This window comes from Strix aluco, chromosome 5, assembly GCF_031877795.1.
Source record: "Strix aluco isolate bStrAlu1 chromosome 5, bStrAlu1.hap1, whole genome shotgun sequence".
Taxonomy (NCBI): Eukaryota; Metazoa; Chordata; class Aves; order Strigiformes; family Strigidae; genus Strix; species Strix aluco.
Genome location: NC_133935.1, coordinates 9,058,085 through 9,075,394, shown reverse-complemented (window position 1 = coordinate 9,075,394; position 17,310 = coordinate 9,058,085). Strand labels below are relative to the sequence as shown.

General features: G+C 60.6%; 2 protein-coding genes across 2 annotated transcripts; both read right to left on the bottom strand.

The window, feature by feature from the left end:
- Nucleotides 1–286: 286 nt before the first annotated feature.
- LOC141923695 (maestro heat-like repeat-containing protein family member 2B) lies at nucleotides 287–4,793 on the bottom strand. The gene is made up of 9 exons (XM_074825315.1): nucleotides 4,550–4,793; nucleotides 3,497–3,606; nucleotides 2,882–3,034; nucleotides 2,500–2,648; nucleotides 2,117–2,279; nucleotides 1,639–1,832; nucleotides 888–1,025; nucleotides 579–690; nucleotides 287–407 (listed from the first exon to the last, which is right to left on the bottom strand). The coding sequence occupies exons 1-9, from the start codon at nucleotides 4,737–4,739 to the stop codon at nucleotides 357–359; spliced, it is 1,260 nt and encodes a 419-aa protein (XP_074681416.1). The 5' UTR covers nucleotides 4,740–4,793; the 3' UTR covers nucleotides 287–356.
- Nucleotides 4,794–4,796: 3 nt separating this feature from the next.
- LOC141924013 (maestro heat-like repeat-containing protein family member 2B) lies at nucleotides 4,797–16,916 on the bottom strand. Its single transcript, XM_074825821.1, has 27 exons — nucleotides 16,787–16,916; nucleotides 16,590–16,681; nucleotides 16,419–16,492; nucleotides 16,123–16,369; nucleotides 14,764–14,886; nucleotides 14,050–14,215; nucleotides 13,549–13,647; nucleotides 12,863–13,014; nucleotides 12,401–12,544; nucleotides 11,729–11,821; nucleotides 11,155–11,224; nucleotides 10,930–11,043; nucleotides 10,363–10,507; nucleotides 10,128–10,314; nucleotides 9,697–9,838; nucleotides 8,933–8,985; nucleotides 8,391–8,498; nucleotides 8,024–8,143; nucleotides 7,715–7,837; nucleotides 7,431–7,614; nucleotides 6,957–7,327; nucleotides 6,731–6,892; nucleotides 6,380–6,502; nucleotides 6,138–6,205; nucleotides 5,668–5,803; nucleotides 5,467–5,562; nucleotides 4,797–5,000 (listed from the first exon to the last, which is right to left on the bottom strand). Exons 1-27 carry the CDS (start codon nucleotides 16,914–16,916, stop codon nucleotides 4,797–4,799), a joined length of 3,726 nt encoding a protein of 1,241 aa, XP_074681922.1.
- Nucleotides 16,917–17,310: the final 394 nt, after the last annotated feature.

Here is a 17,310-nt window from a genome sequence, read left to right as displayed (position 1 = left end):
TGTCAGGGTCATTAGAGTCCCCAATAAGACCTGGAGTGATGCATCTGGAGACTTCCTTGGGTTGCTTAAACAAGGCTTAGTCCACTTTCTCACCCTGGCACGGCGAGGCCCCGGGACCCCATGGGGAGAGGCCTGCGCTGGGGTCTCTCCCGGCACGACTCCGCTGTTCCCAGCCTGGGAAGATCTGAGAGGGGCCCCACAGCTGGCAGCCCCCGCCTCAGTGTCACCTACATGTGCTCTCGCCAACCACGAAGGTGCCATCAGGGAAAAAAATGATACGCTCCTCTTTAGGCCTCTTGTAACGAGCTTTAATGAACTCTTTGGTGCTGGCTGGGGCCAGGTATCGTGGAGGCACTCTAGTGCCAGCCCCCCTTGGAGGTCACCAGCATCGCGCAGTCCGGAGAGATCTGGAACAACACAGGCAGCGCCGTGGGGACCTGGTCCCGGCCAGGCGCTCCCCACACCACCCCACTCCTGAGACCCATTCTCCAGGGATCTTCCCACAAAAAAAGACATCCCAAGCAGCAGTCCCTCAGGACAAGTCCTCTGGACCCTTCCTTCCCCTTCTCCTGCCTTACCTCAGCAAGGAAAGCTGCAGCTGTCACCCGCAGTTTAACCGAGCAGGAATCCAGCCACGGGACGAGGTTCTTCACCAGAGAGGAGGAGACCAGCCCAGCGTGGAGCAGGACTCTGCGCAGGGGACACAAGTGAGGGACACACATTTACCCAGGGAGGACACAGGCCGGGTCTCCAACGTGCCCTTGCGCCAACGCAGACGCTATTCTTAGCTCAGGACGGCTTGCCAGGCACGCCAGAAGGGTCCCGGCAGCCATTTTCCTGGGCACAGCCCTGCAGGAGTCGGCCAGATGCACCCCTGGGGCTCTCACCTGCTCAGGAGACTCACGCCCTCAGGGTAAGCCAGGGGGTCTTCCAGGCGAGCCCACACTGCCCAGCGCATGAGCAGCCGCATCCACTTCTGCGCCATGCATCTGCCTAGCACCAGCTCGATGGCTGAAAGGAAAATCCTGGCAAAAGAAACAAAACACATCATCAACAAACACAGTCAAACAAAACAAACCAGAACAACAGCAACAGCACAAACCCAAAGAATTCTCAAATCACAGCAGGTTAGGGGAAGACCTATCTTTAGCAGAGTTAAGTACCCCTGAAGGATGCTTTACAGCCTTCAAGACTGCAGCGACCAACACTGGCATTTTCTTCATGCCCCAATCCCGCTGAAGCAGAAGAAAACCCATGCCCCAAGACTGACTCCACGACAGATACCAACCGAGGCAACACCTAATACCTCTTCCCACCAGCATTTCGCGAAGAATGACACCAGTGCCCGCGAGAGTCACTGCCCCCAGCGGGGGACCATCGAGGGAGTGCAATGCTATTGTGCATGCAAGGGTATGCAGGGGGGCCGACGACAGCCGTCCTCAATAAGAGCTGCGTAAAGACCTTCCTGCCTGGTAGCCAGAGTTTCTCCATGGAGGAACAGAAGGAAAACCAACCGCAACAACCCGTTTCCTCATCTAGGAATCGGGGCAGGCGAAGCACTCCCTCAGCCCCACAAAGGCACCTGCCTTGGCCAGGGGAACTGAAGCCAGCCCCTCCATCTGCCCCGTCACCCCTTACCTGCACGGCTTCTGCTCAAGCACCCAGCCCTTGAGGAACAGTTGTTTATAGCTGCTCCTGGGGGAAAGCAGCCTCTCCTCGCCCAGCGTTTCACTGGCCCACCTCAGAAGGCAAGGAAGGAGGTGGGGAAGCAGTTGCCTGAGCTCCTCCGTGCTCCTCAGGGCAAGCACCACCTCGGAGATGGCAAAGGTGATCTGCAGGGAAACACGACCAAGAACCACGTGTTCAGGCAAGGCCTTTTCCCACCAGCCCGGTTCCCCCGCCTGCCTGGGCTGGGGGGTTGCTCTCTGTGGTTGTCACTTCTGCAACAGCCTTGTGGCTCAGGAGCACAAAACTGTCCTGACTCCCCACATTCCTTGAGGCCGGCGCAGCACAGCACCCTGGGAGTCTCCACCAAGGGCACCTGACTCCCTTGTGCCAAAGTAGGAGCTAGAAAGCAGATGCAAAGCTGCAGAAAGGCGTCTGCCGTTGAACGTACCGTCACAGTCTCCAGAGCGGTCTGAGGGCTGTGCCCTTCACAAGCGGAGGAGTCAGTCCCCAGGGAGTCGTTTCCCGCTCTGCTCAGCTTCTCCACTAAGCACCTCAGGATCTGAATCCCAAAGATCTCTCCCCCCAGGCTCCTCCACACCGTCACCGTGTCACTGCAAGGGAAGAGACTTTCACCCCGAGCCCATATCCTCGTAGTCCTGCAGTGCCCTCAAACCTCCTCATCTGCAGTGGGGATTACACCCCACTCACAGTAGACACAAGCACGCAGTCGTGCAACACCCAAGACCGTTCAGGCAGAAGAAAAAGACCCCAGTGCAAGCAAGCTGCAGGGTCACTGTTTAACTACAGCGGGGAAGCGGGTAGTGCACGTACCTGTCCATGGGCAGACCTTTCTGGAGCAGGCTGCTGATCACAGGCTCCCGGTGAAAGCGGGCGAGGAGAAACACCGCGTGGAGCAAGAAGGGCCTGTGAGTGCTCTGCCGCATGTAGTAGGTGCAAAGGGTGTTCAGGATTTGGGGCACCTAGATGGAAGAAGAGGAGAGAGAAGGGCTCAGCATGTCCTTTACCTCGTCCTGCGGGGCCCGGACACAGTCACTCAGCACATGAGCAACGCCTGCTCCTGCGACACAGAGTCCAGACCCAGCTCGAAACCTCCCCCCTCCCACCCTGCCTGACCCTGACCCACATCTGCGGTGTAGTGCAACAGCCAGCAGGAGAAAAGACAGAGTCAAATGGAGAAAAAGGTTCCCTTTACCTCCTGGAGTATTTCCTTGCTGGATTCCACCAGGAAGGCAAACACCCACTCCCACCACACTCTTGCACGTATGGGTGTGACATGCAGCAAGCTGTCCAGGTTGGCAGTCAGGAAGTCTGTAGCCTGTGCTGGGGGGATGCATTTACAAACAGCCTGGAAACAAGTCAGAAACAAGGAGAGACCGTGTCACAGCTCTGCTCCCGCATTTCGGAAAGGAAAGGGAACTTGGCGGGACTGTTAGCTCGGCAGTCACGCAGGGGGCAATCACTTGATCCTCCTGCTGGGCATGCTGGGCATGCAGTGCCCTTTACCTCTGATGCAGCTCACCCACTTGGAAGTGTCTCCCCCACGGGGTTTGCTTATGTACCAAATGTGTATTCTGACAAGAGCACTCACACACAGACGTGTGCGCAAACACACACATCACGGTATCTGCTCCAGTGTGCCCAAGGGACACTCTTGGCTCAAAGCCAAAAGCCAAAAGCCAAAGCTACTTGCTAACACCCCCTGTCCTGGCAGCTCGCTCTGGAGACAGAGAGACTCTCTGGAGGGGAGCAGGGAGACATGCAGGAGCCCAGGAGCTGGCCCCCACCCCACCGTTTTGGGGCCAGTTACCTTTCTTATTTTGGTGCAGGCCTCCAACACAGTCTCAGTGTCCAGGCTGTTCAGCTTCTCACAGAGGCTCCCAATCTCATCTGCCTGAGGCACCACCTTCATGGTCTTGGCTGGGACAAACACCAGGAGAAAAGAGAAGTCACATCTACAGAAGCCCAACCTCTGGTCCCACATACCGATAAAGGAAAACCCAAGTGGTGGCAGTGAAGGCCACAGGGAAACCCAGGACCCTGCTGAAGTCGGGGCAGCAGGATTTCCTGAGCCTGATAAATGGCTGACAAATCCTGGGCTGGAAAGAGCCCTCTTCCTCCTTGAAACGTTTGCTGGGGCTTCAGGGTTTCAGAAGCCTCTGCTCCTCGCAGCTGAGTCCCCTATTCCCACACAGACCACCACCATCTCTGGGAGGCAGGAGACCTCCCCGTGACTTCCCCAGCACAGGCAGACCCTGCTGCCCAAAGAGGAGAGGATTCAAACACAGCCCTTTGCAGCATGCTCTGGGCCTGCAGCTCAGATTCCTCCTCGCTGCCCAGTTGGCTCTGGGCAGCACGCTGGTTTCCTCCCTTGTGCTCAGGAGATGTCTTCCCTAGCAGGGAGGAGTTTGGAGACTTCCTGGGGAGCTGCCTGTCCCACCAGGATGAAGGCACGGCGCGAGGGGGAAGGCACTCTCTGAAATGTTGGGGACCTCATCTGAGCAAGTTGTCTGACCACTCTCTGTCTCTCCTGGAATGGGGAGGGGGACAGGCGTGGAGGGCAGCAGTCCCCGGCATCAGTGGTGGTGTCCTGCTCTCAGACAGCAGCAAGGGATGGCCCTGACCACCCAGCCTCACTCACGCCCCGGGGAGGTGGGACTCCGCAACCCTCTCCCCGAGATCCTTCCTGAGATGGCCAGGGAGGCCGAGGGCTAACAGGGTGGGGGCACAAAACCAGCGAAGCATGTTCCTCCTCCTTCCCTCACGGAGACAGGGCCTGGCCCCACGAGACCCCTGTGGCACCAGGTCAGGAAGGGAGGGAGGATCAGGCTGAGCGAGGCTGGGAAGCACCTGCTCTCCTCACCTTGCATTTGCAGAAGGTAGCCAAGGCAGACCCATGCCCTCTGGCGGGACATGGCCAGGTAGTCGGTGGTCAGGAAGCCCAGCAGGCCCACCAGGGAGCCCAACTGCTTGCAGGGACCGCCTCTCTGCAGGGGAGAGCAGCAGGAAAGGGTCACAGGCAGCCCCAGCACCCGCTCATCTCTACCGGCCATCCTGCTGCCTGAACAGCAACCGGGCAGAGGGGCAGGCAGAAGGGCTGCCCCATAATCCTAGGAGCCCCGAAACCCAGCCCCCAGCTGGGCAGGGCTCCCTTCCAGGGACAGGAATGGTGGGAATGGGACACAGGGCACGTGGGGGCCCCTACTCACCAGCAGCTCACATCGCTCCTTGCAAGCGCCCAGCACATGGGCGCAGACCCACAGGGCTCTCTCCCGCTCCCATTCTTCGGCTGAGGTGAGCCAGCCCTTCAGGACCTGGGGCAAGGTGCATCTCTCTCACAACAGAAATCTTTCTCTTCCTGAGATCCCTCTCCCTCCTTCTCTGGCCCCTTCCCGGCACAGCCCACAGCCCCAGCAAGCACTGGCACTGCAGCCCTCACCGCCCCGCTCTCTCCAGCTGCCTCTGCCCTGAGCCAGGTGTTGCTGCCCTGACAGCGTCTCCCCACTCCAGCCTTCCCCCCGGCTGCTCTCGCCCAGCTCAGGGCTGGCTCTTGGATTTCCCTCCGTCAGGACCCACTTCTCTGCCTGTCCTGAGGCTGCAGTGGCTGGGCAGGCACTCCTGGCCCCCCGCTCAGCCCCTGGCCCCGGTCAGACGCACAGCCTCGCAGCAAGGAGCCAAAGCCCCACTTTCCGCAGGAAAGGTGTCCCACTCCTATCCCCGCCCCCCGGCCTCAATTCTCTGCCCCCACAACACTTCTCCTGTTGCCCCACGGCTACTCACAAGGACCACGTCATCAAAGCAGGCAGAGGTCGCCTCTGTCTCCAGCCAGGTTTCCATGAGGTGGCTCAGATCTTCCATGTTCCTCCTGTTCAGAATCTAAAAGCAGGAAAGGAGAGCTGAGGGTCTGCATCATGGGGGCTGCCAGGGCGCGCTGAGCTGGCATCCTGACCCAGAGGTGGGCAGGCACTGGCCGCTGGGTACCTGCACGTTCACAGCTGCCTTCCCTGTCCTCCTTCTCTTTTCCATCTGCTCCTTGGAGGGATAGGACAAGGCACTCTGGCAGCACACTGACAGCAGCTTGCGGTTTTCCTCCCTGCTCAGAGGTGGCCTCAGCTTGCTGGACAGAGGAGAAAGCGAGAGAAAACAGAAAGGGGATTTAATAGCCCGCTCCAAAGCACCTTAAACCACAACTGGGCTCCTCCTAATCGAGGACCCAGCCCCTGCCAGAGAGCACTGCCTTCAGCTCCAGCAACTCCTGCCTCCCTCCAGGCAGCAGGCAAACCCCCACCCCCCGGGGCTCCCTTCCTTTGGGACACACCCAAAGTGCGGAACACCCTCCCACCCCACAGCCCCAGCACCTCCTGGCCCCATGCTCAAGGCCACTGGGGCTGCCCCAGCCAGCTGGGCTGGGGCACACTGGGGGTCCCCAGAGCCCGGGGAACAGACCTCACCTCAACTCCTCCAGGACGTGGAACACTCCATACACCAGGGAGTCCCAGGGCTCTCCCTTTATCCAGTCCTGCACGTCCCAGAGAGACAAGGGCAGAGTTGGCAGCAGGCAGAGATATGCGACAGCCCTCCCGCTTCCCCCGGGGACAGGCTCTGCTGCCAGGCCTGGGCAGGCACTGCCCCAGCAGTCTGATGGCGCAGCCCAGAACTCCCCCGCGTGACCGCCCCGGCTACGGGCACTTACCAGCAGGGTCTGCATCGCCTCCTGCTTTAAGGAGAGCTCAAAGCTGCCACAGACACCCACAGCCTGGATGGCACAGCTGACCTCGGTGATGCTCTCCACCAGGGCCATCTTGAGCACCAAGTCCTGAAGCCACAAAGAGAAAAGCACCCCTTGAACTCTTTGAAGGGCTGAGCAGTGGAAGTGGAGCATGGGCAGGGGGAACCCATGGCAGGGGTCAGATCTGGACATTGAGGACAAACCCTTCCTTGGGAGATCTTTAGATAAAGACCATCCCTCTCGGTACACCCGATCTCCGAGGGGCTGGAGATGGGGCACCCAGGCATCCCTGTCCCACACACGCTGTGCGCTTACCCTCTGCTTAGCTCTGGAGAGCTGCAGGATGTTGCCCAGGATTTCTCTATCCACACGGGTGAGCAGCTGCTCCTTGGGGGCACGCAGCGCAATGCCGCTGTAGGTGCGCATGAGAGCAGCGCAGGTGGCCTGGGCGCTCTCCGTGTTCTGCCCCCGCTGTACCTGTGTCAACAGAAACGTCAGCCCTGGGACTCCTGCGGGCTCCTGCGGCAGCCCTGCCCCGCACCCTCACCAGCTCCTTCTTTCCCTGGGCACCTCCCAGCAGCTCCCCAAGCCATTCCTCAAGCTGCGAGCTCTGGGGGGGGCTGCAAGCTGCTCCCACCCCACAGCTTGGGTTCTCACATGGGGATGGGGAGGAGGTGCAGCCAGCACCGCACACACTGCTGGCTGTTTTACCACTGATTGGAGAGGTCGGGGAGCTGTCTGGAACCTTTCTGTGGAAAGGTATCTGACACAGCCTGTCACGGTCCTGCTCAGAGATGCGCAGCCTATGCCGGTCACTGGCGCAGATGAGCCCCGGCTGCTCACCTCCCAAGCCATGCTGCACCACTCTCTCTGCAGGGCCCTGCCCTGCCCAGAAAGGCTTCCCCACCGCCCCTGGGTGGGGAGCAGAACCAGCGAAACCTCACCAAGGCTCCTGCTCCCTGCCTCCACCTTTGAGGAAGAGGCAGATGGCACGCCATGCCCACCCCCCTGTCACCAGCTCCTGCTGAAGTTAAGTCACGGGCAAGGCAGCTGCAAGCAAGCATCCGCTGCATCTGCCCCGGCTGGGTGGCTCTGATCCACCCGCTGTCAAACCCCGTCCCTTCCAAAGACACCTCAGGGGCCCCAATGCCAGGACGTCCCCTCAGAAACACAGGTCTCCAGTAGCTCCTACAAGAGGCCTAACCGAAATGCAGCTGCCACTATTGGGCTGTTGCAGGTGTGCAAGTGGAAAGATGGCCAAAAAAGGAAAGCCAAACAGCAAAACCCTGGATCCTTTACCTCCCAGCCCGTGGAAGTCTGATAGAACCCATCTCTGGTGAAAGCAGCAGAGAACATGGTCACCGTGTCCAAGACCAGGTGGAAGTGGCTCTCGGCAGCGTAGGACACAACGGAAACCATTCCCTGCAACCACAGAGAAATGGGGAGTCGGCTCCAGCCCAGGCACTCAGCCATGGCAGTGACAACAGCCAGGCAGGATGTTGTAGCAAGGAGGAAACGGTAGCAATGGGGAAATCAAGGAGGTCAGGAGCAGCCTCCGTCTCGCCCAGAAATGGGCAGGGGATGCTCAGGACATGAGCAGCGCCTCACCTGGGCCTCAGACAGCTCCACAGGGTTTGTCTCCTGGAGGAACCTCAGCACCTGCCCTTGGACATGTCTGAGGTCCCGACAAGCTGCCAGCGCCGTCCCCAGAGCCTTGTAAAGGAAAAGCTGAAAGAGAAGAGCCCGAGCCCGAGATGTGGTCACAGCTCGACCTGTCAGGAGAGGGCTGGCCCCAGACGCACCCAACCGTCCCCGGGAGCAGGCGAGGCCGGCCGCAGTGCCAGGCTGTGGCCAGTCGCTGGGGCAACCCAGGGGGAAGCGCCTTTTGGGGTGAGGAAGGGGAAGCAGTGGAAAACGCCTGTGTCGGCAGAGCCCCAGCCCCAGCCCCAGCCCTGGCACAGGACAGGAGACACACCTTCTCCCAGGAGCGGGGGGCAGAGCTGCCCAGCTGCTGGCTCAGCTCCTGGCTCAGGCCCACGGTCCAGGTCTGGTCCTCGATGGGCTCCAGCGACGCTCGCAGGAACTGGGGTGAACAGGAGAGGAAGCGAGTGTTGTCCTGCCCTTGGCCAGGGCCGTTTCCACGCTCGTGTGTCCCAGGACGCTGCTGGGGGAGAGCTGCCCAGAACAGCAGTCTCTTCCCCCATCCCACCCAACCCTCTTTTCACCAGCTTCCCTCTTCTCCTAACACCTCAGGTGAGACCCCCGGCACGCCGGACAGAGAAGAGATGGCAGTGCTAAGCGTGTGCCACAGCGTTCGAGGGCATTAGCCATCAGCCGTGGCAGGAGGGCGGGCAGCAGCTCCTCGGAGTGGGAAGGCACCTACCGCGGGGGTAGGCGCAGGGTGCTCAGGAGGTGCCCCCACCTCCTGGTGCCTACAAGGGCAGCCCCAGCTTCCTCCCACAACTTTGCTCCCTCTTCTCTGCCTCTACCTGTGACATCCCCCCAAGGATACTGTACCTGAAGCACACGGTGCTGCCACTCTGCAGAGTGCAGGGTGCTCTCAGTTCTTCCTAGAAAGAAAGAGGAAGCAAAAGCTCTCGCTGCTATTCAAGCTCACATCAAATGCGAACCCAGCGGTCTCTTCTGCGGTCAGACCTCCCAAAAGCCCCAGGCCATCAGCCTAGAAAGGGCCTACGAGCACCTTTCAGGCCAAAGACACAGGAGGGATCCCAGGGGCATATGTCAGAGCCACTGATTCCAGCTAGGGAAGGACACACTGAGCGCAGCTGATCCCTGCTGCCGGACTGCAGCTCCCAGAACAATTCCAACCCCTGAGTCACAGCACGCACCAGCCACACACATTTTCGCCATAATGGCCCACTGCTTTCTACCCATTTGCAGCCCTTCTCCCAGACTACTGCCAAGGACGGCTGCTGCAATCCTGGCCTGGCCTGGGGACTTGGTCCTCCAAAGCCCAGGGCTGCATCCCGTCCAGGAGCACCAGGCCTGTCCCTGTCCCAAACGCCATCCTGCCCAGGACACGGAGGTGCCACCAAGACCTGCCGTCCAAGGGACACCAACGGCCCCGTCCATCCCCTGGGACAAACTGATGTCGGAGGACGGCTGCGCCCGGCCTCACTGCTGGCTCCCTGGAAGGGGAAAGGCAGCAGAGCAAGGGCCGGGGAACTGGGGACAATTCCCCTCTGTCACGCTGGGAACCTGCATTTTCCTGCCTTGCCTTCCTCCCTTCCCTCCAGCCTCCCTCCCCACCCGCACTTTACCTTGCAGGTACTGCAGCAGGAGGGGGATCTCTGTCACCCACGCCGCCCCCAAGGCTCTGTGGATCCTGCCCTGGAGGGTCTGCAGCAGCTGCAAGGCAGCGACGGCGCGTTCCCTCTTCGCGTAGGGAGCTGCTGCCACCACCTAGGCGAGGGCAGGAGAGAAGGGTCGCTCCCGCCCCCAGAGCCACAGTTTCTCATGGCAGGGAGGGAGGGACGGAGGGAGCTCGGCACCGCTCGGCCAGCAGTGGGCAGCCGATGGCTTCACCCGGGGTGCTGCCAGCCCCGAGAAAGGAGTGAGATCCCCCACAGGCTCAGGCAGGCTCAAGCACGCTGCCTCCTCCACAGGGGTGCCGGCACTGGCCTCAACTCTGCCCCAGGCTCTCCCACCAGCCCTGGCCAGAGAAGCTCTCTCCCAGGGCCCCACTACTCACCAGCAGCCGAGACAACAGGACCTGGGGAGCCGGTAGCTGGGCTGCAGGGAGGAAGAAAGGCTGCGTGAGGTGACGAGCCCCCGCCGTGCCATCACCCTCGCACCTCTGATGCCCCCACCCAGGGCTGAGGGCTGAGAGCAGCTGCGGTGTCACAGCGCTGGCCTGGGGGCTCCCAGGGCTGCCCAGCCTGAGATGAAGGCAGCTCCAGCACGGCCAGGAACGAGCCCCGGCTCACCAGAGCGCGCTGCGAGCAGGAGAGCCAGGCCTCTGCGCCCAGCAAGGGGCACAGCAGAGCAGAGCTCCTGCCTTCTGCCCTTTGGTTTTCCTGGGCTCCTGCTCAGGGCTAGTGGGGTGCAGGGAGACACGGACTGGCACAACCCCTGGCCAAACCCAGCAGCACTCACTGGGAACAGAAAACCGGGGCCTGGCTCTGGCTTCACAGGAGGCATCGGCGTAGCCGGAGCACCTCCGATTCTAGAGGCAGAGCTATGTTATAGCCTGAAAGCTATGGTAACACAGAGGACAAGCAAAACAGCATGGGTACACGCCGCTCCTGCGCACACCAGCCCACCCGCTCACCCACCAGCCTGCCCGTGTTACTGAGCTTGGAGCATCGTCCCTGCTGTGCCGCCATTTCTAACTGCCAGGGCAGAGCTCGAGCCCTGTCGGGGGGCGTCAGCTCAGCCGGGGGACCCGCTCTTGGCAGCTCCATTTTGGGTGCAGGTGCACCAATTTCAGCCCATTCCTGCTCTCAGCCCAGCAGCCCCAAGCCCTGCCTGTGTCCCAGGTCTGTGGCACTGACCGTCAGAGTGGGCCTGCGCTCCCAGCAGGCCCAGTGCTGCCATGCGACCGGCCTCGCTCCCACCGCTCAGCAGGGAGTGCAGAGTCACGGCCGTCTTCTCGGGGCACATCCGTGCTGCGGGCAAGAAATCGCATTCTGCATCAGCAGGCAGCTGCCCCCAGCCGCCAAGGGCAGGGAGAGAGCTGCCAGGGCACGGCGGGGCTTCGCCCAGCCTCCTCTCCTTACCCTGCAGCACCATGCAGCGGGTCAGCACTGCCTGATGGGCCGGGCCGGGCTCCGGGGTCACATCTGAGAGCTGTGGGAACAAGGTCCGTTTTAGAGACAGTCGCAGCAGTGTTGAGAGGGACTGAAGAGAAATGGGGCTCCCCACTCTCCTCTCCCTGGGCACTCTGGGCACAGGACCCACAGCCAAAACCCAGCCCACCCCAGGGTGGCCCCAGGCACATGCAGGGGTTTGCAGCAGCACCGGCTGCCCAGGAGCTGAGGCTGAGCGGTGTTGAAAGGCTGTCCCTAGGCTGCTGGTGCTCCAACGTCCTCCTGGGACTTGGCCGAGAGGGAAATTGCTGTGGGAATTGGGGCTGCCGCTCGGCCCTGTTCCAAACAGCCACGATCGGGCCTCCTGCAGCCTTCAGGTGGCACCTGGATCACAAATCCTGGCGTTCTCCTGGCTTGCAGGAAGGGCCCGGCGGAGGGACACCCTGCCCTGCCCTGCCCTGCCCTGCCCACCGGCAGGTCTCATCCCTCCATGGCAATCACACGTGCAGGCCCCAGGCCGGCGCAGGGCGCAGGCTCCCCTTACCTGGCGGTGCACAGCGGTCCTGATGGCAAGAGCTGTGCCCTGTGGGATTGGGGTCTGAACTCCCTCCAGCACCTCCAGGACATAGCAGAGGCTCTGCAAGAGAACGAGGCAGGAGGAGGGGGCTAAAGCCACCTAAAGGCACTTGGGAAAGGAGAAACCCAGCACCTCTGGCATAAGGGCAGTCCCTAACGACAGCTCCAGGGGAAAACCTCAAACCCTCCTGCACGGGGCTTCTTGTTTGCCCTCCCCTCAGAGCAGCATCGGCAATGTCTCTTTCCTCTGAACTGAGCCGGGTGCTGAAAACTCCCTTTCCTGGCACTTCCCACTCAGCAGGCCTCACCCCTCACTGGGCGGGACTGGACACAGCCCTGGGCATTAGGGCAAAGCTCTTCCTGCACACAGAGCCCCAGGGAGGGGGCAATGCCTCCCTTCCTGAGAAGATGAGCCCCAGGAAATCACCCTCCCTCCTGCACCCCCCTCCCCGTGCGCCCCCCCGCCCCCCCCCATTTCTCTTTCCCAAAGAGCCCTGAAAGCCCCAGGCCTCCCCTGTTCTCCCTCTTCCTCCTCTAAGGGCTTCTCAACTTCTCCTGGCACCTCACATCTCCTCAGCACCTCATGGCACTCGCACAGACCCACTCCAGCAGCCATGCCAGGCCCTGCACAACACCTCACCTTGCTGACCCAGGAAGTGTCCAGGACCCAATGATATTGGTGCAGGAGCCAGGGGAGCTGCTCCCACGCATGCTCTCGGTGCTGCTCCTCACGCAGAAGGACCCCCATCATGGCAGCCACCGCCCCGAGGACAGCCTGCTTGTCCTGAAGAGGGAAAGCAAAGGGACAGGCTCTGCTCGGTGGGCTGAAGGTCTGCCTAGTGCTCAGCATCAGACAGGCACACCCGTCTGCCCTTCCCACTGGGAGGGCTTTCCCTTTCCCTTCTGCCCTGCAAGAGAAGAGCTCACTCCAGAGGAGAGAGAGCATCTCCCCATGCTGGTAGCCCAGCCCTCCCTGCAGAAAGGCCCCAGGACTTGGCCCCCCTCCCCTCGCCCCTCTGCTCACACCCCACTGGGCACAGACAGACCCACTGACATGGGCATCCCCGCTGCAGCCCCAGCTGTGGAAAGCAGCACTGCTCACCGCTTCCTCCGTGCACTCCAGCCAGTTTACCACCACGTAGCGGAAGACAGGGTAGATGGCTTCACAGAACTGTGCCACCCCCTTGCCAGGGAAGGGGCATTGCTCCCGCTTGCAGAAGTGTGTGTTGACTGCTTTCGACCACTGCTCCAGAACTGCACCAGGAGAAGGGAGAAGGGAGCATGTGAGAGTCTGCGGCAGTGCCGGTACCTTGCACCCTCGCCCAAGGCTGCTTGAAGGACAGTCCCAGGCTCGGCAGGCTCATCCCAGGACCAGGTCAGGATCCGAGGGCAATCTCTGCTCTTCAGGTGTCTGGATTCAAAGACCCCACTGTTTCTCTCCTCTGCCCCATCGCACCTTCTCCTCCTCAATGGCCCCTTCCTCTCCAGAATTTCTTACTGCAGCCCCTTCCCTTCCCAAGCAGGGATTTTAAGGCCAGAGGAAAGCAAGGGAACAGAAGCTGTGGGACAGGACCCAGGAGTTTCTCTGTGCAATGCTGCCACGTCCTGCCCACAGAAACCTCCCGAGCTTCCCCTGCTCCTTCTACACACTCACAGCAGTTCAGGATCACCAAGGCCTGACCTCACCACAGGCTGACACCCACCACGTTCCCTCTGAGACCACATGGAGGCATCAAAGGCAACGCCAGCCTCCGTCCCTGGGACCGTGGCCAAGGACCTGACACTCACCGCTGCAGATGGCGCGCAGGATCCGGCCACTCCCCACCCGGCTCAGCATGGCGTGCAGGGCGAGCATCGTCATCCTCACGAAGGGGATGCACCGCAGGGCTGCAGAGAAGGCAGGGACAGAGGCACCGAGAGGGTCAGTGAGAGACACGGGAGACTGGGCTCGATCCCTGGCAAGGCTGGGACTGCTGGGCCATGCAGGACGTGCCAGATGCCGTGGGGAGGGCTGCCTTCTCCGAGCGGGGCACAGGGAAGCGTTTTGGAGAAGTGGGAAGGACAGCAGGGGATGGAGACCCCGCAGGTTTGTCTCCAACGGCTTCCTACCCTCTGGGGACTGGGATTGGGCCGGTAAGAAAGAGCTGTCAGCCAGCCCTGGCACAGAGCAAGGAGGCACACGAACTCCATAGCCCCCCAGTTCAACACAGAGCATTTAGGGAGGGGGAGGATCCCTTGTCCCCATTCTCACAGACCCCTACCCAAACCAAGAGGCTGAGGGTGACGTACCGTAGCTGTGGGCCATTTTGCCCAAGGTGAGGAGCACAATCTCATCAGGGACCTTCCCCATGGCCTTCAGGTGGCTCTGGAGCTCGGCCATGACAAAGTGGAAGTGGGAGCGGGCCAGAGTCACCAGGACATTGCTAGCGACCATCTTCACCTCACATGTCACACCCTGCAAAAGCATCACGGTTAAGCATTCCCGAGGAAAAGGCCGAGACACTGGGACAGGCTGAATGACCTTCATCTCCTCTGCCAGACCCCTCAGGGCAGTTGTGCTCGGGCCCAGGCAGCTGCTACCCTTTGTACCCTGAGGCAGGCAAGCAGCTGCCTGGCGAGACAAGGGAGGCTTTTCCCCGGCACAGCCCCGTGCCACTGCCCCCTCTCCCTCTCCATGGAGATGCCAGCAACAAACTGTTGCAGACTCGAGACCCCCCTGGCACCTCTCCGTGGGCTTCCCATGGCTCTTCCTCAAGGCAGGAGCAATAGCCTTGGGCTTGAACCCGGCACTTGTACAGTTAGAAACAGCCCCGAGTCTGCTTCTCTGCGCAGCTCTCTGCATCCCCTCTCCAAATTCCCTGTAATGACGAGTACCCAGAGCCTCTCCCTTAGCACCTCTGCTGGCTCCGAATAACCGAGGAACATCTCTGTGCCACTCTCTATTTCCCCAAAACCAGGGGCAGAGGCAGGCTGCTTTGTGGCCTTGAAAGAGAAGCAGCTCACCTGGGCTGCTCGCATGTCCCTGGACGCCTCTGCTATCAGGCGGTTCACCGCACCACTTGTCAAAAAGCTGTTGTTTCCATGCAAGACGATCTCCAGCTCCCGGTATGTCTCCACTCGGTCACCCTGGGGACAGACCACAAAGGGGAGTGAGGGAACTTGCTTTGCCTCGTTCCCAGGCATCGGTCAGCACAGCCATGAGGAACAGCAAGATCTTCCATAGCGCCTCTGACACTCGCAGAGAGCCAGAGAGGGATCGACCCCACCAGGGTAAAAGGCCACAAGGGAGCCTGGGAGGTCACTGCTGGCAACAGCAGATGGCAGAGGCCAGAGGGAAAGTGGCAGGCGAGGAAGGGTGTGACTGTTCACTCAACTCCTGCCTAGATTGGAGCTGACCCAGCTCATACGAAATGCCTGATGCACGCTGGGTGCAGCGCCATCAGGTCAAAGCGAGAGCCCCACGTAGGCAGGAGAGGTGGCCAGAAAGAGCTAAAGGGCCCTGATGAGGCCATTAGCATCAGCAGACTGCTGCCTCTGGCAGCCAATCTTTGTCTGGCAGTTTCCTCAGAATCCACTGTCTTATGGAAATGGTATAGACCTCCAAGCTGGAGGGTATAAAATATCCGCTTAGTCAAAAAAGCTTTGGAAGCAGATCCAAGAGCAGCTGGACTGCTGAGGCTTTCCTGCTTCCCGCTGTGATACAGGGGATGCCCGCACCATGACAGAGGAGGAAGGATGAGCACTCTCACTGTTGGCTAGGTAACTAATTTCATTTTTCACTCATAGATGCACAGTGTGAAGAGTTACGGACTGTAAGTTATGAAACCTTATGACTTGACTGGTGAAGAAGTGAATTCACATGATAGACCAGTCTGGGCAAAGGGGGATTGAGCCCCTGTTTGTCGTCTTTGTTTCTTTCACTTCTCAATGAGCTCGTGAAATAAAGTTTAAATCAGAGTATGTTGTCCTGTACATTTGAGAGATCCAAATGGACTGCAGCAAAGGGGAAGGCATGGGAGTGAGGCCGTGCCCCAAGAAGGGGAAGCCACGAGCACCCTGCACTTTGGGACACAGCATTGTTCCTTGCAGAGGCAGGAGCCCCGACGCTGGGACAGTTCCCCAAACCAAAGCTCAGGAAGGGCCTCGGGCACTTGGGCAAAGGCTCTAGAGAGATGCTGGGGTTTATGACAGAGGCTTTGCCTTGCCCAGGAGAGCGCTGCGAGATCAGCCCAGGATCAGCGCTTGGGGATGAAGCGCCTGTAGGGGGGAAGAGGTGCCATCAGGAGAGATGTCCCTCTGCTGCGTGGGCACCCGGAGAAGCCAGGGGCATAAAAGGGAGCCCTAAACCCCACCCAGCCTCACCTCATGGTCTTGCAGCCGCTCCAGCAGAGAAGTCCTGACGTCCACAAAGGTCATGAAGTCCACAGGGACAGTCCCCGTTGCCCTGCCTCCTTTCTCAGGACGTGCAGGACTGGACTGGGACCCCACGCAGGGGCACAGAGCTGGAAGAAAAGAAAGAAACGGTTTTGCTGGCTGCAGGGCTTCACACCAGGGAGGGATGAGGATCTTGGCAGCCTCCCCCAGCACGACCAGCCCGTGCTGGGCTGTACTGGCAAGAGGGCAGTCAGTGGGATGAGGGGAGGGAGTCTTCCCCTCACTGCGGCACTGGGAAGACCACTCCGGGGGACTGCGCCCATTCTGGGCTCCCCAGTGCCAGAACGGCAGCAGCACGCTGGAGCGAGTCCAGCACGGGGGCCCTGAGCTGGGCAGGGGATGGACAGGGGCTCTGCAAGGAAAGACTGGGAGGTCTGGGGCTGGGCAGCCCTGACAAGAGCCAGCCGGGCCAGGTCGTATCTGAGCGGTCCCCAGCTGTCCCACAGAGGGCAGGGAGAGGATGGAGCCTGAGCCCTCTCGCAGTTGCCTGGCGGCAGGATGAGAGGTGATGGGGACACAGCCCCCAGTGCCCAGCTGGGACAGACACTGCCTCCAGCAGCCATCAGCCCCCAGCCCCCTGCCAGCCACTCACCTCTAAGCACTTTCATCATCCTCTTCATGGCAGCAGGATCTCCCGGATGGACGCACTGCTCTCTCCGGGCTATGCCACGAGCAACTGGGGCAGCACCAGCCCCGGGGAGGGAAATCCAGAACGCGGCCATTGTGACCTCACTGCGGCGCGTGACACATCACAGAGGGCTGCTGGGGACACGTGCTGGGGACACACCGTGGGGTGGGGACTTCACACGGCAGCACCATGTGGCCCCCACGGGCCCAGAAATGCAGGATTTCCCCAGTCTCCATCACCTGAATTCACTTGAGGTCCTCTAACAGTTTCAGCAAAGACTTTCTCCAGACAGCCCTTCCCAGCTTTGTCCCCCATCCACATCGTCCTCCACAGGGAAACATTCCTGGAAACATTGAAGGTCAGGGCTGTGATCTAGTTGAAGATGTGCCTGTTCACGTCAGGGGCTTGGACTAGATGACCTCTAAAGGTCCCTTCCAACCCAAACTCTTCTATGATTCTATGACTCGAGGCAACGTGGTCTCAAGGCG